At 35.5% G+C, this 21,963-nt stretch overlaps 1 protein-coding gene and 1 pseudogene across 1 annotated transcript; both read right to left on the bottom strand.

The window, feature by feature from the left end:
* Positions 1–1,282: 1,282 nt before the first annotated feature.
* Positions 1,283–8,792, bottom strand: LOC115950463. The gene is made up of 8 exons (XM_031067656.1): positions 8,675–8,792; positions 8,435–8,599; positions 3,955–4,265; positions 3,778–3,842; positions 3,403–3,565; positions 2,245–2,346; positions 1,610–2,153; positions 1,283–1,520 (listed from the first exon to the last, which is right to left on the bottom strand). Exons 1-8 carry the CDS (start codon positions 8,790–8,792, stop codon positions 1,516–1,518), a joined length of 1,473 nt encoding a protein of 490 aa, XP_030923516.1. The 3' UTR covers positions 1,283–1,515.
* Positions 3,955–21,963, bottom strand: LOC115950464 (annotated as a pseudogene).

Below are 21,963 nucleotides of genomic sequence, written 5' to 3' on the forward strand. Positions count from 1 at the left end.
ACTACCAAAAATATAAACTTGACGTCCCCACAGAAACGTTAGCATAATAAAAACTGAAATATCAAAACCATTTAAAAAAAAAGTTAGTAGAAAAGGAACATGTAGAACTCCAGGAACGACGCTGTTTGGTCACCAAGAAAATAAAATAGTACTAATCATGGTATCTATCCAATGAGAACATATTTCCCGCTCTATTAATATTAAAAAAGAAGCATGCCAAAGAACACGTTCGGCTGTAAAATTTTAGATAAGTATATCTCTAACTTAAGATGTATGGACATCGTTATGACTAGTACGACACTCCAAATAAAGTGTCTATACTTTCTAGACTCTAACAAAGAGACTCCACAACATAGTAACTAATATAAAATAAATAAAAATACAAATTACACCCACACTAACTTTACTCAAAAATCAATATAGTAATTTAACTATGAAGTTTGTTGTTTTAATCTGATAACTTTGCCCAAAAATCTTTTTACTTCTTTAAATTTGAAGTCAGTCATTTAGTCACAACTTTGCCAAAAATCATTTTAGTTCTTTAAAGATTCTTTTTAGTCTAAAAGACTAATTAAAATCATTTTTGGATAAAGTTACAATTAAAATGACTATTTCCAAATTTAATGTTACTTGACCGAATTGACAAACTTCAAACTTAAATAACTAAAATAGTTTTTAGGGCAAAATTATTAGATAGTAAATTACACTTTTACATATAAAATACTAGTATATAAAAAAATATCTTTAATACTTCCCAAATTGATGGTCCTATGGCCGCACTTTTTAACCGCGGCCCAAGCCCGGGTCCTATAGCCCCGTTTAAAACGCGGCCTAAGGGTACGGGCTTAGGCCGTGTTTTAAACGCAGCCCAAGGTTGAACCTTAGGCCACGTTTAAAACGCAGCCCAAGGTTGAACCTTAGGCTGCGTTTAGAAAGTGCGGCCATACCTCCCATTGTGGCGGCCTGTGACACTTGTTTAAGCCGCGTTTTAACCGTGGCCTAAGGTTCAGGTCTTAGGCCGCACTTAAAACGCGGCCTAAGGTTCTGCTCTTAGGCCGCGTTTTAAACGCGGCCCAAGATTACAACCTTAGGCTGCGTTTTAAGTGCGGCCTAAGCCCCCCGAATTCTTATTATGAATTGGTCTATAGCCACGTTTTTAACGTTTTAAAAACGTGGCTATAGTATTTTTTTTTTCCTTCTTATTTCCTTTTTCTGGGCAGATTTTTACAAACCTGTCAAACATACAAAATTTCAACAAAATATCTCTAATAACAACCCAGAATTCCAACAAAATATCAAGTAAGAATTTTCTCAAGCATGAATTTTCTCTAAAGAAATATCCAAACAACTATACATGAAGAGTCCACGAAGAGTGTATAGTCCATTTGACACAATATTACAATCATGTTTACAATATTTTCAATATCCACGAAGTTACAATATTCCGAATATCCAAACAATTATACATGAAGAGTCCATGAAGAGTCCACGAAGAGTCCTCACTATGATGTAGCGCTATCCTGAAAATATTATATACGCAATATTAGTAGCACATAGTATTGCAATAAACACGCAAGTTTCATTAAATTAAACGCAAAGTTTGTATTACCTGAATAACCGCTTAAACTTAAAGCCATGTTCTTTTGTAAGAAGGCTACTATTTCATCCATTCTCCGCTTTGTATCGGCCATTTCCCGCTTTGTTTCGTCCAGCTGCTGCTGATGCTGTGTTTCTGATTCGCGCATTGCTTCGGCCAGTTGTTGCTCATGCCGTGCATCTGACTCCTGCTTTGCTTCGGCCAGTGCTTCGGCTAGTTGCTGCTCATGCCGTGCATCTAACTCCCGCTTTGCTTCGGCCAGTGCTTCGGCCAGTTGCTGCTGATGCCTTTGCTCTGAGTCAGCAAGTTGGTCCTTCATCGAATTTTCCAATGCAGTCATTCGTTGGGCCGTTTCAGTGGACGACGGCCCATGCACACATGGAAGGTTGGACCCACTTCTTCCTGATGGGGTTGGTCCAAAACCGACCCCACGGACACGTCCAGAACGTTCTTTGCCCATCACTTGAGCGAACGCATCATCTTTTGCCCAGAGAATTCCATCGCGATGGTCTCCTACTAGTTTGCCCCCGTTGTCTAAAATTTCTTTCATTTTATCCTGTTTTCATATAAGAACCAAATAACATATTATTTGCTATAAACATTTCACGCACAAATTAGAAAATAAATAGGTTATGATATAGGCTTACAATCTTGTCTCGCACTTCATTACTAATAGGAGTCCCATCTTTCGTGCAGTATGCTTTTATGAAAACATTTGCACGCTCCACTGCTTGGCCGCTTTCTTTTGCCTACATCATATTCAACAGTCTCATTACAATAGTGAAAATTTATGTTGGTGATATGAAGTGAGAATCGACAACCAAACATAGCAAATGGAATTTGGAACATAACATGCAATATAACCATAAAACAAATTCCGTAAACATGTAGTTTATTATGTTCAAAAAGACGAGTTGTTTTCTTCATGTGAATGCTTTGTATCAAGCGGTAATGTTTGAAAAAGTGTGGCCATAGCACCCTTGTTGACAGCTTTGAAGACATTTTCGCCGCATTTAAAACACGGCTATATGCCACAACTATAGCCACGTTTCTTAAATGTGGTTATATCTGTTACCTATAGCCACGTTTAAAACGCGGCTATAACCCCCTAACTATTTTTAGAATTTTTCTATAGCCACGTTTTAAACGCAGCTACAACCCCTTAAATATTTTTACAATTACTCTATAGCCACGTTTTAAACGCAGCTACAACCCCCTGCCTATATGCATTCCAATTGCTATATACCAAACCAAACTCTTGCTAACAAAGTGGCAAACATAAATATTAATGAAATCACTAATCAAAAACAGGAAACATCACAAGAAATGTCTATTAACAGTCATAAACATGCAAAAAAGCCAAGTCTTCCTTACCCCAACACTGTGCATATGATCAGTAAACTAGTTTCTTCAAACTCTTCAGATTCATCACACATAATAATTTTAATTCAACCAAACAATATGTACGGAAACTCTTTTGTGATTTTTTAATATTGATTATTTCTAAACCAAGAAGTTTATATTATTACAGTAATGAAATTGTGGATTGCTTAGTTTGGACCCTACGACAACGTTGGGCATTGCCACCATTACTGTCATCTCCATGCAAGCCCTTCCTCAATGCTAAACTCAAGCCGACAAAATCTATTTTAATTTCCATGAATTCGAATCGACCATGTTCTTTCAACAACAAAATAAATAAATAAATACAACTAGAATTTATTGATACCACCAATATGTCACAAGTTCAATTAAAATAGTAGAGCATTAAAACTTGGCTAGTTGTTGTATAATGCATTTCTTACCATATTGTCAGCAGTTTGTGCAAAACTTATAGGCCCTGTCCTCGCTATATCCGTCTGAAACGAACGACTTCTCTTGTTCGTATCCGTTAATTCCTTTACACATTCCCGCCAACAAATTAAAACAAACAAATCAGTTAAAACACTGTACTCGGTATAGACATTTCTACATCATATGTATATTACCAGTAAAAGATAATAGAGCAAGAAAATAGTGCAACCTTCGTTTTGCCGGCAAACCAATAGTCAACTAGTGCGCGGTAGTCCTGCTCGTCAGCCCAAGATGGTTTTTTGAGATAAACATCTTCTATTAACGCATCTTTTGGGTAGCATTTTTTTTTTAACTTACTCCTTCGATTCCTTCTCAACTCCCCTAACAAGTGCATTGCCCAGTTCATTTGATTTGCTGGTTTGATAATATCTGGGTCAATGATCCACTTTTTCTGAAATGCAAAAATTGAGTTAGCATAGTGCAATAATTCACCCTACTGAAAATGTCATTTAGCACATACACGACTATACATAACAATTAAAAGTAGCTTAATTTGATACAACCTCTATCTCTACCCAGGCGTCTTCTTTGCATTTACGGTCGACATGCGTCCAAGTAGCAGGCATAAGTGGGCAATAGTTGCGGCAGATGCATAAGGTGCCCAACCACCTTTTGAATGTTTGCCCGCTTTCCCCAACCGGTTGCATGCTCCCATTTAACCCACATACAAGTTTCTTGTTCGGTGGAAGAGCCCATATTCGCTGCATTAGCGTTATTCCACGTCTTTTATTTATATTATTGGATATTGGGGTTTCCCGAACTGCATCTTCTGCACGCCCATCATTGGATGGTGCGGTTTCTTGGACCAAATCGTCTGCATATAGTAAACCATTATTAGAGAGAATGAAATTTCAAAGTTCACAATTACAGAAAAGTCACTGTATATAGCTCAAGTGCTCAACTAACATGATATATGTGATCTTTGTAAATGTGGACATTTTGATACTTAAAGAAACTGATAATAACAAATAAGTCGATGTCTCTATCAACTATGGTGTTTTTATCCCTTTCAAAAATAAAAAACTGTTTTTATCCAAAAAATATATGTAAGTTGCATATAATTCAACCATAATACCTATAATATTGGTAACACCATTACTGCCAGTGTCATGTACATGCACAGCCAAGTTGAATATCATTTCCAAAGCTCGTAAATCACATGAATATCATTATTACAGCTTGGGTAAAATAACCTCAAACAAAAACATAATACCCATCAAAAGAAATTAGAACTTTTACCTCAAATAAAGTGATGAAGATGCTTTGGGGTTCCTAAGTATTTTTCCAGTGATCTTGTTGAAAAAATGATGGTGAGGATTGAATACTTTGGAGTGGAGGCCGGTGGGTGAGTGTGGAAGTGAGTGTGTGTGTGTGTGTGTTTAAGTAAAGATAAAAGAAAGAAAATGAAAGACCCTAATAGAGGCAGCCAGCCAATAGAGAGAAGAGAGGTGGGTGAAAATGAGTGATGGGGACTGGTGTTAGGTGGGGGGGACGTGTGAACTAAAAATCTGACTTGACCCCCTCTTTTCTTTTTGTTTTTTCTCTGATGACAAGGATGTTACACATCTACAATGAACAGAATATGAGATAAAAGTAACTGTGCTAAATGGAGTTAGGAATATTAACCCAAACTCCAAAGAAGTTTAGTAAAATTTACTTAAGGACACTCATTACCATTTCCCTTCTTAGTATTACTTGATTTTGCATGAAATGTGTGCCACTATATTTATTGAGTCCAATTTCATTGGAGTTTCTGTTCCTTAGAAATTCATTTACTTTTCCAAGGAACAAGTCCAATTCTATTAAATCGGGTCATCACCATTTTAGGCTTTGCTTTTTATTAATTGCTTAAAGAAGTGCACATTTGAAATCGATTTGGTCCCTAATTATGTCAAGTGGTGGTACTTAATTGGATCATTTCCCTAAATCTCACTTCTTGTAGAACCCATCGAGGAGAAGATTTAACAAATTATGTCCTTACCCCCAAGTTTGCACAGCCAATTTGGTTCCATGCACAACCAAATATTTTCCATACCCTCAACAAATTGCAAGCTGGCCAAGTGCCAAAGAAAAAGCGATCTCCCATCCCACGCGACCTCACCATCTTTTACTAAAAAATAAGTAAGGCCTCCCATGCAAATCAAGTTTCCTAAATATTTTTCACACGTCTCTACCCTCTCCACAGAGAAACACCCAAACTCCCAGACACGCTACAAAAACTATCAAAACCCAGAAAATACACAAACAAAACCTTCTCACAAACAAAACCTGCAAGAATCCCTGAAACACCCAAATTCCCAGCCAAGAACACCACCAAAAATACCCAAAAACAATGCCCTTGCAAACCCAAATAGAACCATAAATATCCCTGTTTTAACCCATAAAATCAACCCCAAAATCGACAATCTCAACCCCCACTGAAAATAACCCAGCAAATCCTCCAAAACTCTCACTACAAATATCCTACAATAAGCCAAGAAAAATCCCACTGGAACTACAGCCAAAACCCCACTGTCAAACCCTTAACAATTCTCAGGAAGACCCAAAAATAGTCACTGTAAACCCAACACTGAAAACTCCATCAGATACCAATAAAAATCCCTTCATACAAACCAACCAGAAAACCCATTTGAAAACAGCATCAACAGAGCATAAAAAAAAATGAAAGATAAACGGAGCAGAAGCATAAGCTAAATACCAAGACATGAAAGCAGAATACAAAGAAGGAAAGAAGAAATTCAAAAGCAGAGAACCATACAGAAAATTTTCTTGAAGTTTAAGGTCAACAAATTTTCTACTTTTGATGTTGGGCTTACTATTTTTTTCCCCTATATTTTAGATCAAATTGGTTTTTGTTGGGCTTTTTGCATTTAATGTTTAAACATGCTAAGATATTGTCTAGGTAATCATATTTAAGCTCATTTTATCTGTTGAATTTAAAAAAGTTTGGGATCAGGAGTTCAAAATTTTATTTCAAAGGGTCAACAAAATATTTTAAAAATATTATACATAATTCTTTTTTTTTTTTATTTAGCTCTTATACTTTTTTTCTATTTCTTTTTCTTTTTTGGCCAGCTCAGATGGTTTATTTAAAGTTTTCAACCCCCTAATCTTCACTTGGTGCCGCCCCTGTGACCACCCCGTGACTTTACCATTACATAAGGTAATGTCCCCCCAACAGTAATTCTGTTCTTTTGTTTAGATCTAAATATATCCATCATCAAATTAAAAACTGATTTCTATACTGTGCGAACTGCACATTTTTACAAGGGAAAAGTGTGTTTTTTTTTTTTTTCTTAGAAACAGAAGGGAAAAGTTAATTAAAATGCAGTAAGAGCAGTAGTTTAAAATATATTTTCAGAAATTTTTTCTGATAAAATGAAAAATAAAATTAAGAGTTTTCTCAAGCTTAGTGAGGGAAGAGGGAGATTTGTATTTGTATTTGGAGTTAATGAAACAAGAATTGTGTTAGGAAGTCTAAAATTTGCTACAGCACATCAACTCATTTACATATGCTTATAGGTTTTATTAGCTTGTTGAAAAACATTATAATGAACATAATTATGGAATAGTTTTTTAAGCGTATGACAGTTGATTTCTGATGTGCACTCTGCACAAATATTGCACTTTAATTTTTGATAATCAGCACAAGTCTTACACTGATACGTACAAAATTTAAGCAACACTGGAAACTTCAGAAAATGGCAAGGTAAAATAAATAATATAATTCACTTACCAAAATTTGTTCATTCCACCAACCTAGGAGTAATGCATCTACAAAATTTGGTGATAAGTAACAAATAGTATAGCATCACAAAAAATGGTCTAAACCTTTTGGTTTTTGTTTTATTTTTTTGGAATATGATAGTATGGATTAGAATCCTCTGTCATTTGCTTTAAATTTGTTGGCTTTTATATGTAATTGGAGGAGACTCCACCCTGTGTACAAAGCTTAATGCCTCAAATGTACAGTTGTTTGTAATAATTAATGAATTTCTATTTTATATATATATATATATATATATATATATATATTTATAGTTGACCCTATATCTTCTTCTTGTGGAGATGTACAACTGAGCTAAGCTATCTTAGTTGTCTGCTTCTTTGCTTTGAGTCTCCTCAATTAAAAATGAAAGGTTCAAATGTCTTCATTTTCATGGGAGAGTATTGGCAGGTGTTTAAGGCTATAAGGTAGGTTCTCTTCTCATGCCAATATAAGTTTGTGGTTGCTGCCAGAAACTATGCTTTAGGTTGTTTGGAATACTAATGTTATAATCCAAGAATTGAATAGTTGGGTCATGACTGGAAACTACATTTGTTAATGTGGAACTTCAACATAGTAGTTCCAGCATAGATGTCTTTCATCTGTTTTTGAACACTTAATGAATTAAATTTGACAGTGATCCTTTGTTAGGCAATAGAACTCATGGTTGTTGATGCTCTGTTAAAAGCAAATGATTTTCTTCAAATTGCATAACCAATTCATCAACCAGTAGAATTTTGGACGGTTTGAACTTTACACATTACCATCAAACTTCTACGTTTTACTTTACAGCACTGACATAGTTTCTCTGAAAGTGCAGTTAGATGACTCAATCTTAAAAATCATTGAAATTTCTAATGCACAAGAGCGCAACGAAGAGGTAGTAATGTTTGAAATTCTTCATGTCTCAAAATCTTTAACTTCTCCTCTTGAATTATTTTTTATTAAAAAAAAAAAGGAACTTTAGTGAACCAACAGAGATAAAAAATTGTTAATCTTATTTATACATTTTAAATTTTTGGATCATTGTGTGAATTTTAATTCATTCAATTAGTAAATTTCATTTTACTTTAATAATTAAAGTATGTATCAAGTCAAAACTACTAAAAAAATTGAAACCATATAAACATAAGGTTAAAGATATAGGTTACTTTAGTCATTAACAGCAAACATAAAAGTGTTACCCTAAGAATAATTTACACTGTACGAATAACTACCTGCAGAAGGCGGCTGTGTCTCATCATCATCATCATCATCTCCTTCCTCCCATCTTGCGTGCTCAGCATCATAGGCGGCCCTTAACTCCTCCTGCATGATGTCTCGTGAGCGTGATGAACCTTGGCCAACTTGCACAATTGTCAATGGATGGTCCCTCTCCATTCCTGCAGCAAACGACCAAAAAATTAGTTACAACAGTAATAAATATCAAACGTTACATTTCAAGATATGTAAACTACCTGTGGGTTGTGACCCAGCATCACTAGTATGGGCGGCTTGCAGCTCCTCCCCTCTCTGTCGTGAACTCGAGGGTCCTTCGCCGACGTCTACAAGTGGCAATCGGCGTTTCTTACCCATTCCTGCGTCTAACAACTTTAGAAAACAAAAAAACTGTTAATTATAGACAACAATCAATTGCATAACATGTAAGTGAAACATTTTTGGGTTCTGACACCCTTTACAATAGTTCAACCATATACACGTTGTGTGCACCAAGATAGGCAGAAGAAAACTTTATATTAAATGTCGCAATTTTTGTTAGAATTGAGTTGGGTGAGGACCTATGGTAATTAAGATCATGAAGGTAAGATATTAAAGATGATTTTAAAACCCCCATAAATGAACCAATAAAAAGCTAGACTTAGGTATATTTACAATCTGCTACAAGTCATGTAAATTCAAAATAAGAAAAAGAAAAAGAAAAATTTTAATTTGCTTTTGACGTCTATGTTTTTAATGACGTGCTCTTTGTACTTGTGCTCTTTGTACTTGTATACAATTTATGTTTGGAGGTTCTTTTTTATATTAATTTTCTTTTTCTTAAGGAGATGGAAAATTTGAAAAGGAATTTTACATATACTGAAACTTATTTGAATCTATGATGTTCCCTCAATGATAATGATAATAATAGAGTTTAAACTATTGAGCTAATTAAAACCCATAGATTACTCAAAAATTGTAAACTTTTTTTTTTGGAAGATCTCTCATATTTAAAATTATATAATATTTTAAAAAGATCCTTGTAGTGTTTGTTTCTTACGAAAAAAATCCTACAATTTTAAAGTTGCAAACATAAAGTGACAGAAAGAAAGAATAACAGCTGCTTACTTAAACAACAGTGAAGTTCACAAGCACAACCAATCAGTGCAATTGGTCTCCTCAAATCACCACTCTTTCTTTCCAAGCCCACACAAAACAACATATAGATATAGTAGCCACCATTGCCCACGAGTGGCCTATGCCTGTTTTCCAATTACTGAGACTATTATTAGGTTCATCAACTTTTTTTTTTTTTTTTTGGGAGAAAGATTAGGTTCATCAACTTAAAGCACAATCACTCACTCACTCACTCTCTCTCTCTCCCCCCCCCCCCCCCCTCTCGGTAATTGTGAAAATTTTGACCATTCTGAGGTGGATGATGGACCAATTGTGAATCAAATGCACACATTAACTCAACTAACTCTCTTCGTCCAATATGTTGTTTTGCGTGTTAATACTAGAAGGACTATCTGTTATTATTATCATTTTATTCTATTAAGTATTTCAAATAGACAATTATAATAGATTTACAAAAAAAGGGAAAGAAGGACCAACATAACGGGACAGGAGGAGTAACAAATGAGGAAACACTCTCCAATCCAAATGGAAATACAAGAACCTAGTGCACCTATGGGAGTCTTGCTGAACCAAGTGTCTAATGTTTGCACCTCAAACTTGAAGTTTTGAGTGTAACTAACAAAATTCTACAACAGTGTATGACCACTAGAAATTCCTTTATGCAACTGAGTAAATTATAATTGTTGCACATATATTCACTCCATAAAAAGATGCCTACTTAAGTTATACATACACTTTCAACATATCACTATCTTTTCATAACCTTTATGTAACTTATGGTTCATAGTACTCATTAACATCAAAGGTTTTGACCATATTGGGAATGCATCCCCCATTTTCTTAGCCACAAAAAAGCTCATGATAGTCCTCCAAAGATTTAAAAGTTGTCTTGTAAGAGAATAGACTCAGACCAACATAAGAACAAGAGTCCGCCGCCACAGGAGGGGAAGGGAAGGGGGGGGGGGGAGGGACACTGACAACTACTCTATTTGGAAATTAGTTCCATTGACCAGAGTTTTCAACCTTGTACTGCATACCAAGCCTAACAACAAATACTTATGCCGAACTCTCAATTTTTTACTAAGAAAAAGAGAAATCTCAATAAAAAATGTCAAAACGCCAAATTATGCTAAAAGACTGTAATGGATGCAAAAGAACTAAATATAAATAACATACAAAGGCCTGGCTTATGGATAATCCAGATGTTCAAATTATGCACTCACAGAATATGATGCAGTTAAGAAGCAATTAATAAGCTGCCATGTGTAGCCAACAGCATGAAAAGATAGATCAGTAATCCCTCCAGAAATTGATGAAATGATCTGCACAAGCCACAGGTAAAGCCAATTCAAACTTAGTCATTTGTATTTTCATGAAAATGTATGAAAGCAAATTTACTGCATAAAAATCTTCATAAAAGTGCAAATCCAGTAATAAAGGCCTTGAATTCCCAATAAGTTAAAAGTGAACAAGCTTAGTTGGTACCAATTTACATCAGCCAACACAGAATTAATCAGAGTTCATCTTGACAACCATTACGCGCATATATACATTGACACATTGGCACAAGCAATGCACCCTTTCAAACATGTGTCGCCCATGTAAAGCTATTAACATTTTAACCTCAGACGAATTCATGACTCATGAAGTATTGACTACTGACTTAGACAAAAAATAAAATGCAGCAACGTACTGAAGTTGCTCAATATATAAGTCAATATATATTTTAAAGTATAGCTTATGGGTGCATATCACCATTAATTGGGTGATATAGAATCCCAATAATGTGACCCAATTTGGCGAATAACAAAATGCCAAATCATTTAAGAAAAAAAAATTTTATTGATATCATTATACAGTGGCTGCCAAAAGGTTTCTATAGTATACGAAAAAAAAAAAAGCCACTACAGGTCACATTCTTCTTAATACCAAGACACTCCTAAACTTTCATTGCCTTTCTTTACAACCAAATACCCTAAACATTCATGGCTGGCCAGATGTAATATTTGTGTCAAAGCTGACCGACGAAATTGATATGAGCTAATAAAGTGAGTCAATCCATCTATGGAGTATGGACTATACCGATTGATACAAATAATTTTTTATACTTTTTGGGTCTTGAAATATAAGGAAGTGACTATTTTTCTTGAAATAATGACGTACTTCAGCTTTTTTTCTTTTTCTTTTTTTCTAATGAATAATAAAGCTTTAGCTCTTATATCCTTAAAATATAGAATCAACAGATCAAAGAAAAAACCTCGAAAATAAGATTCTGACATATAGCAGACAATAAAGAAAAAACTTAGCTCGAAAATAAACTACAACAGATCAAAGAATCAACAAAAGCCTACCTTTCAAAATAAAACAATTTCAAAACCCTAGAATTCAAATATAATAACCTCAAAACAAATAAGAAACGGAAAATAATCAGAACCTAAAGAACTTTGCCCTAAATTTCTATTCAAATCAAACACAGAACGTAAAACCCTAAATTCAAAAATTGAAAACAAAAAATAAAAACATAATTCCCTCTCTTAGCTTCCCTCTCTTTCTCTTCGGCTCTTTCCGTTTCGCTCTCTCTCTCCTTCTCTGCGAATGAACTGAAGATTTGAACTGTTAAGAGGTCCGAGATGAAAGGTTTGGAAGTGGAGGGTGAGGGCTAGCTTGAGATCAGAGAGATGGAGGGTGAGGGTTGAGATCGATTGGAGATGGAGGGTGAGGGTTGTCATCGATTGGAGATGGAGGGAGAGGGTTAAGATCGGGTTGAGAGATGGAGGCTGATATGAGATGGGTGGAAAAGTATTTTTAGGCTGATATCAGATCGGGTTGAAAGGTTTAGGCTGATACAAACCCTAAAGCCGCGGTATTGACCTGCGGCTATAGGAAAAACCTGGGGCTGCGTTCAAAAAATGCGGCCCCAAGGTTCTGTCTTGGGCCCCGTTTTTTAAAACGGGGCTTTAGGCTCACCTTGGGCCGCATTTTAAAAATGCGGCCACAGTAAAAGAAAAAAAAAAAAAAAAAAAGAGTTTGAGGAAAAGTAAAATGCGGAAGTCCTTAGGCCGCGTTTTTATCTCTAAAAAACGCGGCCTCAGAACCTGCCTATGGTCCCGCGAGCAAAACGCGACCTTAAGGTGCTGTCTTGGGCCGCGTTTTTTCAAAACGGGGCTTTAGGCTCACCTTGGGCCGCATTTTAAAAATGCATGCGGCCACAGTAAAAGAAATCAAAAAAAAAAAAAAAAAAGAGTTTAAGGAAAAGTAAAATGCGGAAGTCCTTAGGCCGCGTTTTTATCTCTAAAAAACGCGGCCTCAGAACCTGCCTATGGCCCCGCGAGCAAAACGTGACCTTAAGGTGCTGTCTTGGGCCGCGTTTTTCAAAACGGGGCTTTAGGCTCACCTTGGGCCGCATTTTAAAAATGCGGCCACAGTAAAAGAAAACAAAAAAAAAAAAAAAAGAGTTTGAGAGAAAATAAAAGGCGGAAGTCCTTAGGCCGCGTTTTTATCTCACAAAAACGCGGCCTCAGAACCTGCCTATGGCCCCACATACGAAACGCGACCTTAAGGTTCTGCCTTGGGCCGCGTTTTTAAAAACGGGGCTTTAGGCTTACCTTGGGCCGCGTTTTTTATGGCCGCGGCTTAAAAAACGCGGCCCAAGGCCCCCGCGTTTTGTAGTGAGGAAGGAATTTCATTTCCATTAGCAAAAGTGAGCAGCGCCGGCAACTGGTTGTTACTGGCGGCAAGGTGACCCCCGGATTATGTGGTCTCGGTGAGCCATAGTATTCTATGCTTCCTTTCTCTGGAAGCCCATCAAAACCCAGAATTTGCTTAATTAGCCTGATCCGAGAACCGGTGGTGAATGTTGAAGCCAAATGAACCCAACCCGTAATAGCTCCCAGAACTCAATCCCAACAGTAGAAAAACCAGTAGTATGTATGAACCGCAAATCAATGAATATGAAACAAGTTGTCCTGTTCAAAGCCCAAGACATTGCTTAGCCTGATATTCTTTTTGCAGAGAGAAAAGCAGACTTGGTTCTCTGAAAGTTTAGGCATGAAATGACCGAATAATTTGGAGATATAGGGAGAGGAAGGTGACATGTTCTCACCAGAGGAAGATCAAGAAAATAGGGGATAGAATAGTCATTGAGAGAGACAGGTCGATGTTTGTAGGCGAGAGTGAGGAATTTTTTTTCTAAATAACAATAAATATTAAAAAATTTAGTTAGTTGTCACGTTTCAAAACAATGTTGAAAACTAGCATATCGAGTGTCTAAAACTCGAGTTTCAAGATAAAACTCGAGTTTTTAAGTCTCGATTTGTAAGAGGATAGGTTTAAAGTGAGAAAAAATTGACGTGAAAATCGAGTTTTAAAGACTCGATTTACATAAAAAAAACGCTGCTATAGGGCTTTAAAACGTTACTATAGGGTTTAAAAACGCCACTATAGGGCTCCCTAAACCTGGTATTTAAAAAAAAAAAATTTTGCAGGAAAACGTTGCTATATGGCTTTAAAACGTCACTGTAAGGCTTAAAAACGCTACTATAGGTGAATTTTTTTTTGCATGAAACTCGAGTCTTAAAGACTCGAGATCTATGTGGCATTTTCACACTTTCTAATATGGATCTCGAGTTTCTAAAACTCGAGATGCTACTTTCCTTTATTATTTCAAACATTGCCTAACTAACTATATACAACCCCTTTACACAGCTATTCTGCACATTACCTCCGAAAGTGAGGTCGAAACCGCGGGTGTTTTAAATCTTCAATGTTGTGAGTGTGTTTCTTGGGCCAAACCTGTTTGGGTTGGATCCGGAAATATTTGCCTCCAGTTTATTTGTTTATTTTTTGGTCTTTATGTATAGTTTTTTAGATTTTTTTAAAAAGTTTTTTTTTGAAGTATAAGTGCTAGTTTGGATCCAACTTATCACATCTACGTTTTGCTTCTTCCGCGTTTTTCCCTTTTTTTTTAGCCCACATTTGTTGATTTTTCCACTGTGAACAGTGCACGAGTGCACTGTTCATGGACCCACAAATTCCACTTTTCAGAAATTTTTCATTAAAAATTGGTCTCATGATTCTATCCATACATTTAAAAATTATTTTGTTATAGTATTTTCTGTTTTCAGTTTCAACAAAATAAGTTCAATCTAAACGGACCCTAGATATGCTTTAGCATAATTTTAACAAAAAGTAATTAGTAAAAAGCTAAATAGGCTTATGTCAAAAACACACTCAATTAACAAAATTGACCAATACAATATATTGACACACTCTAAAATTTATCCATAAAAATGATTCTAGATATTTCAAACATTTAGTCCAAACGGACTCATATGGCAAGAAAATTAGCAAGCTATTGATGGTTCCAATATCTTTTGAGTTAACTTTTAAATTCAATACAAATAATGATACAAGGGTCGAGAAAGTCTCACCAAATAAAAAGATATCAGACAATAGCTAAGAATGAAATAAAAATCATCATGATTGTGCAAGTAAAAGCCTTCAACTTGGGTGACTGACTAGATGGAGCTTTGGCTTGTGGACTGACGGCAAGTGCAGGAGAGGTAGCAGGAGAGACTGATGGACTGCTAGGTGAGGCAGTAAGAGAGTGTGATGGGCTGATAGGGAAAGTGTTCTAATTTGAATCATTGTAACCTGTGGGCACCATGTCTCTTTATGGTCATAAAGAATTCAATAGAAAAAGAAAAAATTGACACGCATATTGAAATTCAATATAAAGAAAAAGTTGAATTAACTCACAGTTAGATGGCTTCCAACCTATGATCATCTTATCGTGATTGAAAACTATGCGATAACCAGTCATAAAGTTTTCTGGATAAAATAAATAAAACCATATTGTAAGTTGAAATTCTCAATTTAAACATGTTAGGAAACATAAGAACTAAATGACATAAGAGACCATGAAAGTCCAGGTGTTGGTTTTCCCAAAATAGAAGTTGACAATATTGGCTTGTTCTATGTGCACTGATTATATGAAAACCATGTTTGCGGTTTCTTCTGCACCTGCTGAAGTCTTATTTAAAACATAGAGTGGAGCCAACCATGAAAAGCTTCCTGTTGTTTAAACCTCCCATTGATAATGTCTTACTATATAAACTTAAAATTTTTTAAGTTAGAGACAGCTAATAGGATTCTTGGGCATAATATTTTTTAGCCATATTGTGGAAATGTTGGTTTAAGACGGATGAGATCACTTAATTAAAAGGGTTAATATAGTAATGATTTAGAAAATTTAATATTAATTGGACACAAGATGATTGAAATATGTAGATCTGACCTATTTACCAAAAACTTGCAATTTACCCACCCCAAGAAATCACATTCATCAATCTAGAAATTATGTAATATTGTTCTCCCAAAAAAGAAAAGAAAACTCAAATACTTTATTGCTTTTTATCAACTTCATAATTCATAATCAATAAAGTTGCAAATAAAGTAAGGTTAAGTAAAGCATCCAAACTTTAATTGTTTTCTATGTCTGATAGTCTCCTTATAAAAGGAATGAATACACAAATGTAAAATTTCAAAATAAAACATGAAAATGAAATTTTATCAAGACAAACTGGTTTATAATCAGGATAGTCGTTGATAATATATACTTACGTCCTATGATGTTTATATCTGTACTTTTGAGAATAGCTAGACAATATCCACCCTGGAGACCACAACATCAATTTTCAGCATAACATGGGCAAGAATAAGATCTTAAATTAAGCACTAATAAGTGCGACAACAGACCTTTGTAGAGAACGCTTCTGTTGTTGGATTAGTGAGATAATATTGTTCTCCACCTTTCATTGTCAGATTCATTATAGGGATCATAGGTGAGGTTTGATTTGCACTACAATTAAAGTGGAGCTAATTAGTGGTTCAGAGTTAAAAAGAGAAAACCAATACAAAATAAGAATAGGTTTTCCCCAAATACCTCAAGTCATAACAGTATTCAAAAGGAATTTGGGAATTTGATAAATTTCGCTTTTCTATGACCTGGGAATTGAACTGCAAAGTAACACAAATCACATACATTCATTTGCCATAAGATGAAGTTCCAATGATATATAAAACTAAAAGTTTGTCATTTAAATTACTTACAGTTTTAGAAATAAATGTATATGCTGGGTCCGTTAGGTGTGTAAACGATGTACCAGAGTAAAAAATTACACTGAACTCCATCTTAGAAACATTCACTCCAACATTTATTTGAGTGATGCTAATGTTATAAGTTGGACTGGTAACAAGTTTACAAGGGAAAATTAGTGCAAGCAGCATGAGGTTCTAGTCAAACACAGTCTTCTTGTTAAACTAAATAATTTTACAATGTTCAGAAGTGACAACTTACAATGACGACCCAACAGTGAATGATGTTTCTTTTTGTTCCGAGGTGCCATTATCTCCAAAATTTATTCTCCCTGTCCCATCAGATCCAAAACACATGGAAAAAGAATTTGGACCTAGCCCTTTTCTTGCTATGGTGCTAGGAACAGATATACTACCAGGACGAAGCCCAAGTAGACCGTTTGGTGCAAATCCATTCAGAAAACTACCAGTCTCATTTTTACCACAACTGAAACAAAATGAAAGGGTTAGAGCATTTGCAACAGTGGAGCTATAATGCTATAATGCTAAAATTTAGCTCCACCAACACAAAAACTTGGCTGCAGCAGTGGAGTTAAATCTAAAAAATTTAGCTCCATTGCTACAGTGCACATCTATATATAGATGTGCACTGTTCATCAAAGCTAAAAAAAATATTAATTTTTTATTATATGTTCACACTACCTTTTTATTTTTTATTATTTCTGCATTTCATTCTCCGTGTCTCTCTCCTCAATCTCTCCATCTCCTTTCTTCCTCCACAGACCTTCCCTCCATCGCCGATCTCACAAGCCCGGCCGCCGACCCTTTTCTCCATCCCCGATCTCACAAGCCCAGCCGCCGACCCTTTTCTCTATCGCCAATCTCACAAGCCCAACCGCCACAAACCTTCTCTCCATCGCCGATCTCACAAGCCCAACTGCCAATCCTTTTCTCCATCGTCGATCTCACAAGCCCAGCCGCCACAGACCCTTCCGTTTCGCTTTGCACTTATTCCGTTTCGATCGAGAAGGACCAAGCCACGCCGTTGGCAGCGAAATCGGGCGGTCAGTATCAGTTAGGGCTCGATTCGTCAGTGAAGACCGTGAAACCGTGCCCCTTGGCGCAGGTCTCGTCGGCTGGTACCGAAACGGACAGGGTATCGGGCATGGGTTTCAGTTTGGCTGTGTTGATTTTTCTGGGTTTTTGTTTTGTTCTTCTTCACTGGTTTTGATGGACACGGCGTGTTGTGGTTGTTGTGGTTGTGCAGTGATTTTTATGGATTTGGCGGTGGTTGTGGCTGAACGTTGGTGGTTGAAAGAAATATTATTTTATTGTAGTGTTTATATTATTTTATTGTGTTAAAAGCTAAAATAGATCCACTGCTGTAACATGTATATAGGTAAAATAGATAAAGTGACTTTTTGTATAGCTAAATAGCTAAAATTTTACATCCACTGCTGTGGATGCTCTTAGATCACAAGGGTTACACACAAATTAATGAAAATTTGCCGAAATGATCTGACCAGGAGGTATTAACAAGAAGCAACTTCAATGATTAGATCCCCTCACTCCTAATTATCAAATTATGAAAGAAAAAGTAATGCTGGCCCACCAATGATGATTTTTTTTAATGACCATACTAAAGACATTAATTTTTTTCTAGTAATATCACCAGCCCTCTAAAAGTGTTTGATATCATGATAATCCCGAGCATAACCTACCTCCCCTAAGGTGTTTCAGTAAGCCTAAGGCAATAAAACACTTTGATAACCCTCACCAATGATTACACTTATTTGAAGAGGGAAAGCACCATATCAAACTCTAAATTTATCATCCAAATGATTGATATTTACTGAAATATCAGCTATTCCATAATTTTTTCATTTTAACTAACAATAGTTTAATATATTGTGGCAGTTTCTGAAAGTGCTACAGTAGAGTACCTATAGCGGCGGTTTGGAAAATGCCGGCATTAAACGACCTATAGTAGCAATTCCTAAAAGTGCCATATGAGGTCTCCAGTAGTGGCGGTCTTCAAACTACCGCTAAGAAAAAACCAGCGCTATAGAACCAGTTTTTTTTTTTTTTTTGGTTGTGAAATGATATTGCTTACGATATATAATTAGTATGATGTTCACTTGCTGAAACAATATTTCTTCCAAAGATTTTGGTAGATAGGAAAGCAATGAAAAATAACCTACCCTAAAGTGATTGGAGCATCTACAGCTTTTGATTGATCATCATCTGTAATTAAGTGCAAAACATCCTCTACCAAGATTCCAGATGATGACATGTTTGAATAATACAGAATTTCATATGCACAGTCGCTATTAGTTGAAGGACATTGATTTGGATCGCAATAGATACTGCTGTTGCATGAAACTTTATTGCTTGTTGATGATGCATTAGGACTGTAGATGTTGAAGTTTACTACCTGCTTGGCAAAAAGATTAATTGTTATTGCATTTTGATATTAAAATGAATAAATGAAAATTTTGATTTTGGTAAAAAATTGGTTGACTGAATTTAAAAAGGTTTGAGTTTCAGGGGTTAATTAAGTTCTAGTGGGAAGTTATTGTTTCAGTAAATAACCTATTCCCATATTAATAAGGAAAGAATCTAATTTAATTTATAATTGATGGTGTTATAGGACTCTTAGTGTTGGATGCAAGAAATGGGTCAATTCCACGAACATGGAGAGGTAGAGGTATGATGACTAGGCTTTGTCAAACAATTAGGTTGTTATATCTTGGAGGAGAGAAGTTTAAGAGAAAGGTTTGTGTTATTGGTTTTTGATTTTGACCATTGCATATGGCTTAAATCTTCTCAAAGAGTAGTACATGATATCCATGCCTCAATTAGATCCTCTTCTAACAAAATCATTGACTTTTCTAATTATAAAACGATTAATGTCTTATATTTTTACCAACAATTTTTACTAGATTTAATAAAGGCAATACCTTAGAACTTAGAAGCCTAATCACAATATTGAAAATCTCAACAAACCGTTCCATTTAAAGCAATGCCTTAGACATTTGAAAAAAAAAAAAAAAAAATCGTAGTACAATGGGAAGTGGAGATTTTTAAACCTAATTTGATTCTCCTATTTAAAGAGAGCAAGTTATTCCACTAAATCACTATTTCTTGATATCTTAGAGCATCCGCATTAATGGATGTTAAATTTTTGTCCATTTTGGAAAAAAAGTAAATAAAAAATAAAAAGACCTCTTTTACACACTCACTTTTACAAAACACCACATCAGTTTATCTATTCTACCATCTATTTTATTTTATTTTTTAAAAATGTTTTCCTCACTTTTATTATTATTTATCAACTCTCCCTTTTTAACCCATTTGAAACTCTTCTCTTCATTCACACTGCCGCCTCTATGATGAAACTTGCATCTCCCTCTCTCCCTCACGGTCACAAGCAACGATCCACAAGCATCATGATCACCAATCCATGATCCACAATCAACGATCCACAAGCACCGATCCACGATCCACAAGCACTATTCCAGCGACCGAAGCACCAACCCACAGTCACAAGTTCACAAAAATGCTCTCTGTCTTTGTTAATGTGTCCATGTGGTGGTGGTAGGCAGTGCTGGTGGTTGGTGGTGCTGGGTTGTGTTGGTGGGTCTGTTTGTGGTGGTGGGTTTGTTTGTGGTTGGCAATGCTGAGTTGCAGTGGTCGATCTGTGTGGTTGGTGGTGCTAGGTTGCTGTGATGTGGGTGGCGGTGCTAGGAAAAATGATATTGGCAATGCTGGGTTATCCAATGCAGAGATTATGGGTTGAGGAGAGAGTCAAGGGAAGAGAAAAAAATATTAAAATAATATATAAAAAGTTACAGTAACCATGTATATATACACGGTTACTGTAGTACTTTTATATATACGCACAATTTTGCAAGCATTGATGTGGGTATTTTTTTGATTCAAACGTGTAAAATTAACCACTTTTTGTATTTTGTACAATTTTTCAACCTCTAATGCAGTTGCTTTTAGACTTTTTATATTATAAAATATTGGATTTTTCTTTTTGTCCTATATGTAATTTATTTATTTTTTAACTTCTTTGGTTGTCATCCTTTTTAATGCAAAAAATATATAAAGTTTTTAGAAGAAAAAGATATCACAATGACACAATAAATGATTCCAGATAAGAGTACTTGAACGCTTCGTTTGTTTTAATGAAAAATCTTACGTAAAGATAGTTTTCGCTTTTCAGTGTTTGGTAGTATTTGATAAAATGAGTAAAAGGAAAACTATTTTTAATCAACAAAAAATGTATGATTTATTTTTAAAGATTGTTTTCTACTAAATCTTTTTTGGAAAATAACTTTATCTTACAATAAGCTAAATAAGGAAAGTTAGTAGATTGTTTTTCAACTTATTTAAGGTTACTACCAAACATAAGAAAATAAGATAGTTTTATAAAGAATACTTTTTGAACGACACTCATTTTCTAGAAAATATTATCGCCAAAACAAATTGAGTGGAAGTAAAAATATAATTAAAAGATTAGAAATCCATGTGTCGTAGCAAATATGTTATGGGAAAGGATTGACTGTAAACTAAGTTGTAACAACTCCTGCAAAATGCAGACATATCAAGTGTTCATTTGGTACAAAATTAATCTTGACATAAAAGTTAAATTTAAATATAAGTCTGAACAGATGTGTATCAGCAAATCATTGCCTATAAGTTATAGAAAATAAATAACAAACCTGTCCAGATGATGTTGGTAAGCTGGTTACGCAAGTACTGTTGTTACAATCGCATGGTAGCCAGAACAAATCACTGCCTGTGTCTAATGCTACCAAATATGATACACTTGGTGTCCCCATAGAAACATTAGCATAATACAAACTGAAAATATCAACACCATTTAGAAGAAACAAAGTTATAAGAAAAGGAACAGGAACTTCAAGGAAAAAAAAAGAGAGTAAAGTAAAAGGAGTGACTCTTAAGGATCATACAAGTCCAAATTGTTGATGAGGAGGGTGCCGTTTCCATTAGCAAAAGTGAGAGGCGCCGGTGACTGGTTGTTACTGGCGGCGAGGTGACGGCCGTGGATTATGCTGTCTCGGTGAGTCATAGCAATATAGTACTCTACGCTCCCTTTCTCTGGAAGTCCCTCAAAGCCCAGAATTTGCTTAACTGGATCCGAGAACCGGTGGTGAATATTGAATCCAAATGACCCCAACCCGTAACAGCTCCCGGAATTTAGTCCCAGTAGTAACAATACCAGTAGTATGTATGATCGGGAAGTCAATGAATATGAAGAAGCTGTACTGGTCCAAGCCAAAGCCAT

The sequence above is a fragment of the Quercus lobata genome, chromosome 6 (assembly GCF_001633185.2).
Source record: "Quercus lobata isolate SW786 chromosome 6, ValleyOak3.0 Primary Assembly, whole genome shotgun sequence".
NCBI classification, from domain to species: Eukaryota; Viridiplantae; Streptophyta; class Magnoliopsida; order Fagales; family Fagaceae; genus Quercus; species Quercus lobata.